The sequence below is a fragment of the Suncus etruscus genome, chromosome 8, assembly GCF_024139225.1.
Source record: "Suncus etruscus isolate mSunEtr1 chromosome 8, mSunEtr1.pri.cur, whole genome shotgun sequence".
NCBI classification, from domain to species: domain Eukaryota; kingdom Metazoa; phylum Chordata; class Mammalia; order Eulipotyphla; family Soricidae; genus Suncus; species Suncus etruscus.
This window is the reverse complement of record NC_064855.1, coordinates 4,151,422-4,164,425: the sequence shown is the minus strand read 5'-3', so window position 1 is coordinate 4,164,425 and position 13,004 is coordinate 4,151,422. Positions and strand designations below refer to the sequence as shown.

At 43.0% G+C, this 13,004-nt stretch overlaps 1 protein-coding gene across 1 annotated transcript in view; it reads right to left on the bottom strand.

The window, feature by feature from the left end:
- The window catches only part of CWF19L2 (CWF19 like cell cycle control factor 2), a 62,049-nt gene that overhangs the window by 37,607 nt on the left and 11,438 nt on the right, over nucleotides 1–13,004 (bottom strand). The window contains exons 7-8 of the mRNA XM_049778549.1: nucleotides 11,038–11,153; nucleotides 8,588–9,246 (exon numbers count right to left, since the gene is read on the bottom strand). Coding sequence (XP_049634506.1) covers nucleotides 8,588–9,246; nucleotides 11,038–11,153 — 775 coding nt within the window. The remainder of the gene's footprint in view (nucleotides 1–8,587; nucleotides 9,247–11,037; nucleotides 11,154–13,004) is intronic.

Genomic DNA, 13,004 nt, shown 5'->3' with positions numbered 1-13,004 from the left:
ACCAACCACCTTTGGTCCTGGATCGGCTGCTTGCAAGGCAAACGCCGCTGTGCTATCTCTCCGGGCCCTGAAAAGTATTCTTAAATAAGAAATTCCTTTTGGACACTAAAAGGAATCTTTGGTATGCAGCATTTATTCTTTTTTTAAGACATTAATCTCTGCAGCTATTCTGGAATAACTTTTCCTGCCCGTATCGAGGAGGGAAAACTGCTGTCACTGAGACTATGAAGCCCAGAATATGCAGGTGAAATATCCCAGGAAGTAACACATTCTGTTCCCCTCCTGTTCTTTTCGTCTACATTTTAAAATTCAATTAAGTGGAACAGTAGGGGCCCTGAAATCATGTAAGCGGCAGGGTGTTATTACTTTCCTAGACTTCTGTGGGCTGAGACAGTGTTTGTATCATTAGTTGTACTTCTTTGTATGAAAAATATTTTTCAATAACTTTTCCCAAATTGAATTCTGAAGTGCATGTCAATTTTATTGTATTACAAATGTGATTTGTTTGAATTTCAGGCAACCCCATCACACGTCTACAATAGTGACTGACTAAGCGGCACCCTTCACTCCATTTGCATTCTTTCCTAGTCAATTAATTTCCCAAAATTCTCTGTTCTGAAAATTCATAGTTCCTAGTCTCTAGGTAGAAATTATGGATATTAAATTTTGATATGTCTGAAGCAAGAAAAAAGACATAATCCCAGTTTGTGCCCTCTCTAATGTGTAACAACAGTGCATTTATTCCCCCAGGAAGCCAGTGGGCTCTGAAGCCTGCCCCCAAACTGCTGTTCTTAGTGAGACACCTCACAGCCGCCTTTCCTGTGGCTGCTCTTCACATCTTCACTGAGGTACCTCCTTGGCTACCTCAGCCTGGCTCTGCTTCCAGCAAAGTGATGTCATTTTGTCCTAACACCAGTCAAATAGTACAGAACCTGAGAGGAAAAATAAAACAAGTATCTACTTATATTTCTTCAAACCTTTCCACAGTAATCCAGTAGACGATCACAGCATTCCAGAAATAGGCTAAGGCCACAGAGAGCTTCTTACTAAGACCGGGGACTTAGAAAATGCTTGATGAGGCTGGAGAGATGGTACAGTAAGGAGGGCATTTGCCTTGCATGTAGCTTACCCAGTATGACCCTCAGCATCCCATAGGGTCCTCTGGGCACTGCCAGGGGTGGTTCCTGAGCACTGACCCAGGAGTAAGCCCTGAGCACCTCTAGGAAAGGCCCAAAATCAAACAAAAATAATTAAGAAGGAATGAAACAGAAAATGCTTGAGTAGATGGACTGGAGACAGGACCAGTGGGGAGGTCTTGGGCACACTGGTGGTGGCAAGATGAGATAGTAACTATGTATACAGAGGTCATCAGTGTTGCTAGCTTTGTAAACAAGTGCCCTTAATTATGACAAGTTCTTTTAAAAGGCTACCCATCTAACCACTATTCTAAGCAGAGAGACTGCAGGCTGTCAAAAATCAAGATGCTAATAGATGCAGACCTATTAATATCTATGGATAGAAATAGAAATTCCACCTATCCAGGCTAGTACTCAGTTTCCCCAGCTCTTGAGATAAGCTCCCCATAAACTTAAAGCATCAACAGCTGTTTCTTTATAATGCCAGCCACATCCTGCATCTCCCATGCAAGAAATAAAAAAGCTCCTCTTATAATTATTTAAAAAGAGTTTGAATCAGTTTAAATACAGACTCTGCCATCTACCAGTTTATGAGATTAGGCAAGTATCTTACTCTCTTAAGCAATGGCAATTCCTACCTGCTCATATTATCGGAATTAAGTGCAGCAATATGCAAAAAGCAATTTCAGGAAGACAAGAAAATGAGAAATGGATCTAAACCTGTGTTCAATAATGGTCATGTTTCCTTGCCACCAAGAGTCAATTAGAGAATCAAAGAAGAATCCTCCAACCAGCTTCCCATTTGTTATGAAATTTTCATAATAAAATGCCATTTTAAATTGAAAATTCCATGGTGCAACTTCCAAGAAATTTTTCTAAGGAAAGAATGCCCAATTGGCCACTTATCCTCTTGACTGGGCCCCAGAGCACTGTCCAAGAGCACTTTCCAAAACAAAACAAAGAAAAATCTCGAGCTGGTCCACAGATAAGACAGAGGATGCTTTCACGGGGCTACCTAGTCCAGAGCTTTAGGGCAGGCCACGAGGGCACGTCCAGTTCCTCCTGTCCTCTCCTCACTCCCTCAGCTATGCTCCAGTCACAAAGCAATACACGGTGCACAAGCAGGTCTGTCATAAGATTGGTAATACCTGTTACCTCCACCCACTTAACCCCACCCTGTAAATTAAGGGGAGATGGTCTGTAAAGCACTCTCCCAGATATGGGCACGCAGAAACTACAACACAACGCAATTCCTCACAGAACAATGGCGTCAATCTCTCCAAAGCATAATCTGCAAATGTTCATCCATCCTGCCCCTGCACCTCATGTTTCCAGGTCCCTCTCCAGGCTGGCGGTCTTTCCCCACTCTTAAAGACGCTATCACTCTACTGGACCCCTATAGTCTTCTAAACTGCAGCATAACTACCCTTCTTGTATGCAAATACTGTTAAGTGCATATACTTAACAAACTCAAGCTCAAACTGCCCCTGTATTTACAGTACTATAGCTGTTCATACATGTACATGCACAATCATGTGAGTTGACCATGTGAATTCCATGAAGGCAAACACTAGGTCATAATTATTGTTCACACTATCATACCTGGGAAATAAAAGCATTCAGGAAATACAACATGTATAACTGAAAAGAATTTTTCAAAATTCTCTCAGTTTCAAAGAACATCCTAAACAAAAAAGAGAATGTTCCATCATCCCTTATTACTTCTTTCTTTCCCAGATTCTTCTGCTCAAATCTGGAATTTGGGAGGGGGAAAAAGCCTATTTCTCAAACTTCCAGTTCAAGGATTACTAAAGGGGGACATGCTGAATAATAGGGACCAATAATTTTAAAGTAATTGTGTTTCAAAGACTCAATACTTTTCGGGAAAAAGAAAAACCAAACAAACTAGGAACAGTGCCATTTAAAAAAACGCAACGCTTCAATTTTGAGCGCTGTGCTTGAACCAAACTACAGCTTTACTTCCTTCCCCCTGATGTTTCTGAAGTCTCTGTGCTCCCTACAATAGAGACCAAAGGAACAACATTCTGGGGGGTAGGAGGTATCACATGTTGAAAAGCACTAACCTAATCATCAAGCGAGGAGCCCTCTAATTTCCTCCCGTCACCCACAACAACCAGCAGCCACTCTCTCTCCTTCCTTGACATTCATCCCACCAACGCCAAGCCTTCTGCTGGGGCCCACCCCGAGCCCCATCACCCACACCAATGGGACACCAGCTCCATTAGCCCGTCTATCACACCTCTCATTTTAGCTTCTTCTGAAATAGATGCCGACGTGTTTTTTTCCATTGATACATCAACATAGGCAGATATCTGTATCCTAAGGGGAAAAGGGGAAACAATGAGGGAGGACTGGTATTGACTTCAGGCCTCACGATCAGACTCTCCACCCTTAATCATGACTCACCCCAACTGAAATCTGGAGTACAGAGGCTCTTTTACAGTGTTAATAGCCTGGATCGGATTGCAGAAGAGTTCTGTTATTTCCCACCAAAGGCTTCTCGTCATCTCCCTGGCCCCTTCCCTGGAGCGACTGGACTCTTCCCTTCACATATCAGGATGGGTTCAAAGGCTCATCCCAAGGTGGGGGGGGGGGGGAGCAGTGCGGCTGGCAAGGAGCAGCCAAAGTTGGTTTCCAGGGGGGGAAGTAAAATCCTGAAGGCCCCACAGAAATCTGACTCGACTGCCATGGGATTCACACACTCTGCACATTTTTCCCCCTTTTTTCTCCCTTTTTCCCTCTTCAGGTATTTCCTCTACAGAAGAATGATAAAGATAAGTGATGAGATCCAAGGCTCCTGCAGACATCTTCCGCTAGTATCTGGAAGGTTAACTGGGGCGTAGATGTACTTAATAGATAGAAAATATCAAAGAGCATCAGATATCAAAGAGCAAGTGCTTAAAAAATAAAATAAAACCCCACTATTAAATTGTGTTTTCTCTTAAACACACACAACTCTGGAGGAAGAAGTAATGGAAAAGAATGGCAACCTACTGGCATTTTAGACACTGGGAGAATACTGTAATTATCCCATGTCTCCTGCAGTGGCCAAGAACTGCTTCCTTTAATTTTCATTGTTCCCCACTTGTTCACACATTGTCTCTCTTGACTCCTGATCTTGTGGTGACACACAGCCTTCAGAAGTCATGTCTATCCTGGGCTTTCTGAACTACCCCAGCAATTCCGGCCAAGATGGCCCCAGAGGCCAAAAGAGTATAGGAAATGAGTTAATTCCCGGAATCAACTTTGTAAAAACCAAACAAGACATTGCTTCATTTTTTTGTTCACAAACACCACAGTTTCCACTTCCCAAAAACATATAGCTGGACTATGCTCTGACAAAATAAAAATACTCACATACTTTATTTTTAATACTATTAAACTTAAGGATCTCAGCCACACAGGACACCAACAAGAATTTCCTGGCTACTTAAGATCATCTCGGGGTCTAGAAAGAACCAAGAGAAAGAAAGGCCCATCTGCATTCACTTCATCAGACTGAAACTGGGACCCCAGGCCTGCTGTGGGCCAAGAGTACTTGCACCACAAGTGTTCGCCCGTGAGCTTCCTTTCCAGTGCCACCTACAGTAGTTAATAGCATTCTTGTGTCTGTGCCAGAAAAGGCTCCCACATTACAGAACACAAGCCCCCAGGTGTGTAGCCACTAACAAGCTTCAGGACAGGACTCAAGAGGGTTGAGTTCCGCCCCTTCATAAAGCATGGGAGCTAGCATATCTAAGCGAGAGCAACCACCAGCAAGCAATGCAAGAGAAGTGTGTGAATACCCCCGACGTAAACACACACCTACAGCAAGCACTACAGCCATCAAAAGTTTGCAGCCCCAGTCACTGCAATAACACCACAGAAAGGGACCAGAGTAATATTACAGCAGGGTGGGTGCTTTCCTTACATGTAGCCAACCTGGGTTAATCCCTGACACCTTCAATGACCTCCAACGCCCACCAGGAGTGGGCTCTGAGCACAAAGGCAGGAGCGAGCCCTGAGCACCACAGGGTTTGGCCACAAAACAAAACAAAAATAACAATACAGAAATAATGAAAGGACAAAGGAGGGGAAAACAACTGAAGTTAAGGAATGATGGAAAAATGAATGTGAAGAAATGGGAAAAAAAGAGAAATTCACAAACCACCAAAGGACTAAAGTCATATGGGAGACATGAAGAACTTTCACAAATAATTCAAAAAGCAAAGTTGGTTAGTTAATCAACATCAAAGTACGTATGTGGAGCCAAGGGTATGGTTTAAAAGGCAGAGCACGGGCCTCACATATGCAAGGCCCCAAGTCAAATTCCAGAGCTGTATGGGCACCAATGGGTAAATCCACATACCAACTCTGCTGGGTTTGATCCTTAGGAAGAAGCTACAGGAGACCCTTAAAGGTTCGGCTAAGAATGTGAAAGGACCATCAAAAGTCCAAGGCTCTCTGTGACAATACCAACTTGTCTGAAGGGGAGAGCCAGGAGGGATAATTTGGAGGGACTGTAACTACCTTCTCCCAAATCCCCCAAAAGCCTGTCTCCATTTTACCTCGGGAGAATGTTTTTTCTTGAGCATCTCTCTCTTTTTCTCTCTCTCTCTATCTCTATCTCTCTTCTCCTCTTCTCTCTCCTCTCCTCTCCTCTCCTCTCTTTTCTCCTTTCTCTCCTCTCTCTCCCTCCCTCTCTCTCCTCTCTCTGGTTTCTCTTGAGCATCTCTCTCTCCTTTCATGTTTTCTCTTGAACATCTCTCTCTTCATATATTTCTAAAGTTCTTACAATATCAACTATTTTGCTTCACAAAAAAGGAAATAGGAAAAAAATACCAGAAAACAATATCCATAAAAATAGGCCAATCTTCACCTTTACTTCCGAAAACGCCAATAAGTAGCCTCTGGGAAGAGGAGGTACAAGCTTGCCTGGCATACAACCAATCCCCGTTTCAGACCTGAAATCACACAGGGTGTCCTGAGCAGCAGGAATAGGTCTTTTGAGCCTAGAGCCAAGACTAGCCCCAAGCACTGCAGGGTGTGGCCCACTGGACTCCATCCCTGACCACTGTAGCAGGACATGGGACCAGCGATTCACAGCAGTGTCTGCAAAAGGCAAGGAGCACTTCTTAACCCCTGTTCTAGTTCTCTAGCACCTCAACTTCTTCTCACTTGCCCAAGCGTGTGGATGGTTCCAGCACTGTTGCTTAAAACCCTCTTCAGCAATCACAGAATTCCCGGAAAGTTTCCAATCATCTGACCCCCAAAGTCACAGGGTTTACAAAGAAAATATAGCTCTGAGTGACCACCTGTATTGTGGGTATATCAAAAGCTTTCAATTGAAATATGACATCAAGATGTGAAGCCACTACAGAACAGATGAACCTCTAACAGAGTAAGGCTGCTTCACGTGTGCAGCTTAGCTGTTGTCTCAGAAGTCAAGCCTAATAGACTGTCTACACACATGAGAAGCCCCAAGGATTGAGGGAATGGGCCTTCTCCCAGGAGCAGCTAGGGACTCTGACAGTCCCTCTCCAGTCCCCAGAGGGCTCTTGAGTACAGTGTAGACAACTGTACATGGTCTGTCTCAGACACTCTTTCACCAAATGATTCTACCAAATGGTGTGTCCATCTGGTAGAATCAGGGCTTCTCCTCAGATTTCCTGGGAACAGAGTCCTAACTTCCCCACTTCGCTAGAATTTTCCATTACTCAGATTTGCCTCCCGCTGAAAGAAACACACTATATAATCCACAGCTTCACAGAGTCAATAAAGAAGCAATTTAACAGGTTCACAGCTCCACACCATAATCTTACATCACCACTTAATTCTGTCATTTTCTAAAAACCTCTTCCCAATTTGTTTCTATTTTCAAAAAGAAGTTTATTTGTTTTAGAGTTATACCTGGTGGTGCTCAGGGCTTGCTCCTGTCTCTATGCTGGGGGATCATGAACAGGCTCAGGGGACCATATGCTTATGCAGTGCTAGGGATCGAATCTGGCTCAGTCACAGGCAAGGCAAGCATCTTTCCCTAACTGTACTATCTCTCCAACCCCAATTCTCAACAAATATGTTAAGGATCATTCAAGTATAAATCATTATTCTTTTTCTGATCCTTGCTCAACCTGAGTTTCCTATTCTACTAATCCAGCCTTATCAAACTCTCATATCTAACGGAGGTTGGGTGCTTGCCTTGCATATGGCTCCAAGAGCAAAGAATATGGCCCACAAATAAAACAAGAACCTCTAATGCCGTTTATTGTTTTTTGCATTGGGCTATATCCAATGGTAGTCTGGGCTTACTCTTGACTTTGCTCTCAGCGTGCTCCCAGCAGGCTACAGGGACTACAAGGAGGGTCAAAGGAGCTGCCAGAGATGGAAACCAGTCTTCCATGTACCAGGCAAACACCTTATCCTCTGTACTATCATTCTGGCCTGAGAGCTCTAACATCTTTAGAACTTACCACATAACAGAGTGGTTTATTTTTTCTCTGCTAAGCCACCAGCATAACTTATCCTGCCCCTGAAGGCTGCCCACGTACCCTTTTACTTCAAACGGGGGTTATGGCAGTGCATTTGTCTTTGATCTCCTGGCCATCCCACAGTCCTGCAATGACTACAATTATAATATACTAAACAATCATTTCCTCTGAAGGTTATATGGCAGTGGTAACAAAATATGCCAAAATATTTCCTGCACCAATCCACCTAGAAGGGTTATTAAGTCAATTATTTTAAACTACAAAACAGCAAGAAATTTTGAGCAAATCTAGCTACTGAACTCATCTAGCTCTTTCAGTTACATAAACCTAAAATGGGGTTCAAAAAATAGCTTGATGGGCTGGAGCAAATGCTTCCTAGGCACTGTGTGGTCCCCTGAGCACCACCAGGAGCAATCCCCAAGTACCAAGCAGGGATAAGTCTCTGATCATTCTGAACTGTGACCCCCATACAATAATATTCAAAATGAACTGAAATTCGATCCATAAAATAAAACACCAAATGTTGTGGGTTTTGTTTGTCTGTTTGTTTTTTGGCTTTTGGGTCACACCCGGTGATGCTCAGGGGTCACTCCTGGCTATGCGCTCAGAAATCGAAATCGCTCCTGGCTTGGGGGACCATATGGGATGCCGGGGATTGAACCGAGGTTCATCCTAGGTTAGTGTGTGCAAGGCAAACACCTTACCATTTGTACCACCACTCTGGCCCCCAAAACACTGAATTATTAACTATGCATTTCCTGTCTGCCATCAGAGGTTGCTCGCAAAATATAAACTACATACCAAAAGTATATATATTTATCTGACTGCTTGTGTGATAGTTTAGACTTGAAGAACAGATAAGTGTCCATGGGATACACATATAGGAACTGAATCAAACACAGCCTTTTGGTTCTCCAGCTCTCCCACGTCATCTAGCAGCTTAGAAAGAAAACAGTTAAATACCTGGCAGATGGGGGCTCTTCACGGTGCTGCCTGCTCCCCTCGGGACTGTCACTAAGACGCCCACCCAGGATCTCTTCTCTCCTGTCAGAAATAAGCTGCTGGTTGACTTTGGGGCCGGCTCCCACTGGCCTGATACTTGAAGGTTTCTGGTCCCCTCGGCTCCTGTCACATTCGTTCCACAAGGCAGAACTTTCCTTGCTATTCTCAGCAGGTTTGCGAAAACTGCAGTGAGCAGGATCCTGGGAACGTGACCCAGAAGACAGTGTGGACGGCGCAGAGTTTCTGCCCTTGCTATGAAAAGACAATTCTTCATCATCATCAGAGGGCCTTAGGAACCTCGATTTTGCATTTTTGAGAGAAGAGAAGTCTTGCCTTGGCGGAGGACTGGGCGCTCTCCTGCCCAGGGCTCCAAAAGGCCCTCGCCCACCAGCTTTCTCATCACCAAACCTCTCTTTACTGCTACTGTTCACAAGATCTGTTGTGCTGCGATGGTCCCTTGAGCTTCTGTCATACTTAAATTGGTCTGATTTTCGACTTTCTTCCCTATTTCGTGCCTCATCAGAATATGTTGGTTTCCTCCACCTCTCTCGTCTACAGTCTTCCTTGGAAGACGCAGTTTTCTCAGCTTCTTCTAATTTTGACTGAAATATTTCCATTGACTACAAAGCAAAAAATAAATAAATAAATAAAATAAAATAAAATAAGAAACAAGTTATCTAACATTTAAAAGAGATCTTTGAGGATGTGAAATAATGGGGGGCAGTGGTCATGGGGGCTCAGGTGCATTGGTGGTGTTAAGATAGGACAGAATTAAATATCCAAGCCACAGTCAACAACAATAAAATCGAGAGACGCAAACCTTAACAACCAAACTTAAGAATGGGCCGGTTATGCTGGCAGGCTGGGGCAGGGGTTGGTGGCATAGGATGGACTCTGGGAACATTGGCGGAGGGAGATTGACACTGGTGGTGGGATTGGTGCTGAAACATTATAACTATAAATAATTTTATAAATCAGAATGCTTTTAAAAACAACAGAGGATTTTTGAGCTAGAGAGATAGTACAATGAGTAAGGCACATGCCTTGTACATAGCTGATTCATAAATATATTTGAAATATTAAAATGTAGGTATCTACTGGCATTCAACTAAGTATATGAATAAGTAAAAAAAGCAGGATATGTTTTGTAAGCCTTGTGCTCTAAAAGTGCTCTTAGAAGCATACATAAGCAAGGGGCCAGAAAGGCAACTCAATGGCTCAGTGGCTGGAGCAAGGACTCTGCATTCAGGGGGCCCAGATTCAATTCCCACCACAGAGGCTCCAGAGCACTGTAAAGAGTAACCCTGAGCACCAATTAGGCGCAGCTCCTAAACCCCAATCAATATGCAAAACCCCCAAATAAAGAAGTATATATATTTAAAAATTACTTTGACTATATAAAAAAAATTTTTTTTTGGGTTTTGGGGTCACACCCGGCAGGGCTCAGGGGTTACTCCTGGCTCTAAGCTCAGAAATCACTCCTGGCAGGCTCAGAGGACCATACAGGATGCCAGGATTCGAACCACTGTCCTTGTGCATGCAAGACAAAAGCCTTACCTCCATGCCATCTCTCCAGCCCAATTATCTAAAAATATTAACAAAGCTTCTAAAGACAATAGATGATTTTCTCTCATTTATATTTTTTGGTTGTCTATTATTTTCAAAATAGTGTGTCTTCCTAGATATAGTTTTCTCTGGGAATTTAGGGAAAAAGAAAAAAAGGGGAATGAGATGTGACTAAAAATAAATTAAGACAAAACTAGTGAATGGGAGCTGGTTCTGAAGGACCACTATTTCAGAACATTATATCCCAAATCCAGAAACACAACAATTTTGGAAGGCTGCAAAAGCTCTGACAAGCACTAAGTTTCCACACTGCTTTCCTCCAGAAGCTTACTTCAGGAAGGCTTTCCTGTATGATGCCATTCAAATTCTTACAACGAGAAAATCAGACTTTTACATAAAACAACCCAAGCTTGACTTTTACATACTTAAGTTTTCTAGACATTTACCAAGAAAAATATGCTACTTAAGTTTACAAGATAATGAAAAACGAAAAATCTCTTAGCAGTATATGGATTTGAATAGCAATTCTATTCAAAAAGTTTTTACCATATAATACAGCGACAAAGTGAAACATATTATTTCTCATATAACTTAGAAAACTATCTGTAGGGCTGAAGCAATAGCACAGTGGTAGGGCATTTGCCTTGTACACAGTCAACCTAGGACAGATCCAGGTTCAATCCCCACACCCTATATGGTTCTCCATGCCTGTCAGGAGCGATTTCTGAGCACAAAGGCACGAGTAAACAAACCTCTGAGCGCCACCGGGTATGGCCCAAAATCCACAAAAAAAAAAAAAAAAAACTTAAAAAGACTATACAGACCTCCTTAATGCTCATACTCACCCCATATCTTTCAGCTACAACATCTTCAAAATTTCTATTTTGCTTCTCAGCTTGCTCCTTCATTCTTTGGTAAGATTTCCTGAGCCAGCTCAAACCACCATCTTCTATTACTGAAACTAAATTCCAATAAAAAATGTCAGTTATACTTTGCATGTGGTGTGACAAAATCACTATTTTCTATGACAAAATATAAATTATTCCTTTAACATATACAAATCTCTCTCTTTTTAGGGCCACACCCAGTGGTATTCAGGGATAACTTCTAGCTCTATGCTCAGAGGTCACTCACTATAAAATAGTGCAAGGAGGGGCCAGAGAGATAGCATGAAGGTTTGCCTTGCATGCAGAAGGATGGTGGTTAGAATTCCAGCCTGCCAGGAGCAATTTCTGAGCATAGATCCAGGAGTAACCCCTGAGCACTACCGGGTGTGACCCAAAAAACAAAAATAATAAAAAAATAATAAAAAAATAGTGTAAGAAAACTCAGAGGTTACAGCTCCATCAAATACACACAAATTGGAGGAGGGAGGGGGCATCTCCCAGGTGTGCTCCAGCCTGAGGACCTCTGGAGCACTGCAGCCTAAAGGGGTAGGCCTGATGTGCACGTGCTTGGGACACAGTGCTCATCCTCATGCTCACACCAACTATACTCAGGGGAGAGTGAAGCATCGGGGACTAATCTGACCTCCAAATACAAATATATCTTCCTGGGTTTTCCCCACTCCCAGGCCGGGCCGGGACACTGGCCTAGGGTGGGGCTTAGGGGGTGGAGTTTGATCTGGTGGGTGGCAGATAGCTGCTCAGCTATACTCAGGCTGTCACTGGCAATTTCATACAGTCTATATTTTGCAAACCGCGCGGGGGCGCTAGCCTCCGCGCGAACATATGCTTCTCCCAACCATCAGTACCCCAGATTTACCCTTCTTAACTTCAGTAACACATAGTTCTAATCTCTGACCTAAGACATACAGTAGATCTAACAAATCCCAGAACTATTTAGAAGGACACAAATTGAACACATATATCTTTTGAATATTTTATAGGTATTTTCTTTAACTGATGTAACTCTCTATATATTCTTCTACCATGATGTTTCTATCCACTTTTCATCTTGTCTTTTCTTTGTAAGCTGTTCAGTAAGGATTGTTGTTGGAACTGTCCCTCAGTTTGATGCCTATGATTGAACTATGTCATGGAAATTGCTGGTCTTGCTCCTATTGCCTCCAGATGCACCAATAACGCTTCATGGCATTGATCCTTGTTTGCATAGACACATTAAAATGGGAAAACACCATACATACAGATAATTTCTTATCTAATAAATCTCAGTACAATGTACCCTACACCCCGAACATTGATATAATGACCTGGCACAGGCCTCAGAAGAATGGCCATCCTCCATTCACGCCGGAACCAGGCAAGCTATTTACGAAACATTCAAGGTCTTTTATAGCAACAGCTGGAAGCAGTCCTCTACCAGGAAAGACTCTACCAAGGGTCTGACATCGACCTCCTAAAAGAGACTTCCGTTTACACTGAGAAGACTTGACAACAACAATGACCTGCTCTACAGGACATGGTTCTCTCTAGTGCCCCTTAAGTGTGAGGTGAAACGAGAGGATGCTCTGCACCATCCTGACTGCAATATGGGATATGCAGACTCCAGGATCTTTAATACAGAAGCATGATACCAACAACAGAGACTATGTGAGGAATGGAGGTGTATTGCCACTACAGACGATGACTTGAATTGAACAAACTAGTTTGCCTGGAGCCTAGAGTCAGTCCTGTGCCAGGAAACTTCAGGGGTAGGGTCTCCTTGTATTTAGATCATAATTTGTCTTTCCATGTCCCTTATGTTTTGGTGGGCCTATGCAAACAAATGCCACTTTAATACCATTTTTTACTATGTTCCCTTGACTCCAATCCTTAAGAAAAACAACCCACTAAAACTTTTGAGGTTAACT